General features: G+C 34.9%; 1 protein-coding gene across 3 annotated transcripts in view; it reads left to right on the forward strand.

The window, feature by feature from the left end:
- Window positions 1-1,193: 1,193 nt before the first annotated feature.
- Window positions 1,194-3,121, forward strand: part of LOC117101603 — a 24,556-nt gene continuing 22,628 nt past the window's right edge. For 2 of the 3 annotated variants that reach the window (XR_004444292.1, XM_033241594.1), the window contains exons 1-2: window positions 1,194-1,300; window positions 2,214-2,510. Coding sequence is in view for 1 of the 3 variants with exons in the window: in XM_033241594.1 (XP_033097485.1) it covers window positions 2,354-2,510 (157 nt within the window). In the remaining 2 variants the exon portion in view is untranslated. The remainder of the gene's footprint in view (window positions 1,301-2,213; window positions 2,511-3,121) is intronic. The other variant, XR_004444293.1, reaches the window with a different exon arrangement.

Below are 3,121 nucleotides of genomic sequence, written 5' to 3' on the forward strand. Positions count from 1 at the left end.
TGTGTGTGTGTGTGTGTGTACCCTATTCTATACTTGATTGTAATCTTGTACCTTTGTTGTTGTACATTGTACATTAAATCTGGCTGAGTTGATGTAATGGAGGTTAAGTTTAAAGATTAGCAGTTACATTTAATTTAACCATAGATATTAGAGAACAATTATTTGGTAGGACAAGAGGCAAATTATGAATGAAATATATTTAAGTTTTTAAGTTATCGTATTTGAAATTCAACATAGGCCTACAACTTATGTTACAGTTTTGGCACTAGTTATGTTGCTTAAAATACGTTTAATTTGATAAAATATTAAATGTTTGTCTGTACTGGTTTTAATAAAGTCTAATAAATAGGCCTATAATATTCTATTTTGTTGTAATTATTGAACGTTGTAAATGGTTGGCGCTGCGGCTATACAATCAGGAAGTTTTAGTTCCGGACTGACATAATGACTTGCTAATCTGTGACGTATTACGAATATCATGACCGAATAAATATACAGGGGTGGATCCAGATATGTCCAAAAGGGATGGGGCGACAATGGGGCCGATGGAGATGACACCACCTTAGGGGGTCCGGGGGCATGACCCCGAGATCTTTTTGTTTTCCAGAGAGCCGAAAATAAGCTCTGCTCAGGCGTTTTAGCTGATCGTTTTTTTTTTCTTTTTCGGTTATCCTTTCCTTTCTTTCTTTTTTTTTTTTTACTTCCCAAAAAGGGGATTTGGGGTGGGGGAATGGTCGTTTTATTTCTCGATATAAATCGTATAAGCCTACTTACTGTATTTAATTCTAAACTTAGTGGGTTCTTAAATTAGTGCGTGAGGCAGTTTCATTGAATTCAATACAAAACAGACCTTCATTGAATCATTATTGTTCTAAATTCATTATCTTAAGCCACCGAATTGATGTAGTAGGTCTATTATTTACTTATCTTACTTTTAATTCATATTAATGTTTTTGAATAAAACAAAACAATTAAAAAATAAACATTCTTCTTTAAATTACCAATTTTAGAAAAATTAAATTCAAATTATTTATATTTTCTCATTTCAAATTGGAATGAAAGAGAAATGATGATTACTACTAATGATTACATGATGATGTATTATTTTAAGAAATGTAAGCTATTATAAGAACGCCATAAAATCGTAATGTTTGCTGCCCTCTATACATTTTGATGATTGTTTTGATTGCCTGCTGCCCTCTATTATATAAAATGAAAGCAATGTAAACAACTAGCATTATATTTCGATATAATTTCTATATTTGTAAAAAACTAAATGCTTCAGATTAACTTCAACATGGTAAGTAATTAGTTTGGGATCCGAGACTAGTTCGTATAGTGTATATACAAATATAGGGCCAGAAAGCTAGGCATGGACATCTTACTTAGGCCCCTGAAAGCCTGAAAATTGATACCTCCACCTGGGCTGGCAGTTGCACTGGGGCACGTGGTTTGGATCGAAGTATGAGTAGCGCCGCCTTCTTGGCTTATAAGGATGACCTCCATCGCTAAGTAATAAATGCGTGTTGAGTATTTAATTGGCGATTAGCATCATTTGTCTACACTGCTGTTCATTTGGCCCTCCCTCGGCCTCACACAGAGGGCCGCCAACCAAGAGGGGAAACTGTAATAACAGGGGCAAGGGTTGGCTGGTGTGGGCCCGCCAAAGGGGAAAACAGTTTTTTTGAGGGGGGGGGGGGTTATCAATCTGGAGGGGCCCATTATTAGGGGACCCATGCCATTATTGAGGGCCCATGAGAATAATTATTATTTTTGAAAAAAATTATGGGAAAAAAATGCAAAGTACCACACCTACAATTAGGGCCTCCTGGTAAGCTTGGGCCCACAGGATCTTGCCCTTCCCCCTCTCGGTGGCCCTGGCCTCACATAATCATTGAGCTCCTCTACCATTTCACTTTAACCCTTTATCCCAAAGAAGAGGAGGCAATGTTTTAATTAACATTCATTGCTCATTTTGTGATCAAACTATGAGATCTTACAGAAAATATCCAAGTTGGGGGTTAACCTGTATACGATATGGCACAGTTTGCAAGATTACCTAATTCTGCTCACTGCCTTTTGGAAATTTTAGTATCTATTATCTTACAACACTGATTACTGCTTTCATCCTGATATATTTCTTTATAAATGTACAAGTTTATGTTTGTTAGACAGGTTTCTACAATTTTTTTAAATTTCATTCTCTTTCCAAGGGAGGAACAATTGTGTGAGGTACCACTCACAAGATACCACTCCACTGATAAGGAGCAATGGTGCCAAGATACCACACCACTATTACCACAAAACTGATGAGGACCAATCGTGCAAGGTACCACTCCACTGGTGAGGAGCAATGGTGCAAGATACCACACCGCTGATGAGGACCAATGGTGCAAGATACCATACCACTGGTGAGGACCAATGGTGCAAGATACCACACCATGGAGGACCAATGGTGCTTGATACCACACCACTCATGATAATAGGCATTCGGTTTCCATGCAGTTTGAGTTGAGTCATTGAAATAAAAGTCTTAGAATGTAAACTGAAACTGAACATTTCCAGAAATCCTAAACTTATCGAAAGCACAATGAAGATTTTTAAAATATCATTTAATTATGTTAATTCTTTGCTTTTTTTCTGGCATAAAACAATTGTAAACAAATTCTGAATAGTAGGAAATGTTCAATTCAATTTTCATTCTATGCTTGTTGTGAATTTTTCATTTCATGGGAAATTTATTCAATCAACAATATGAAAATTGAGAAAGTTGGTATAATTATGTCGTTATATTTTTGGAAAAAATTTCATTTTCATTGAGACAAATATTAATTCAGAATTCTTTATTGTTACAAAATTGATAGTTCTCTTAAAATTCATGTGGCATGACTTACATTAATTCAATGAAATGTTTACTTCTAATATCCCCATGTTAAACAAATCTTCTGCTACACAATGTGAATGATACTCCTCCATTTTCATATGTTGTTAAAATCTAGAATAAGTTGTGTTTTTTTTAAGAAAGTGTTGATGATTAAATAGGTGTTAACTGTAAATTTGTAAATTTATCTGAAGCACTGTTAAATTTTTTATTCAAAATTAAATTTGGGAAAATTATATA

The sequence above is a fragment of the Anneissia japonica genome, unplaced genomic scaffold (assembly GCF_011630105.1).
Source record: "Anneissia japonica isolate Jap-2015-1 unplaced genomic scaffold, ASM1163010v1 scaffold17412_len611537_cov169, whole genome shotgun sequence".
Classification (NCBI taxonomy): domain Eukaryota; kingdom Metazoa; phylum Echinodermata; class Crinoidea; order Comatulida; family Comatulidae; genus Anneissia; species Anneissia japonica.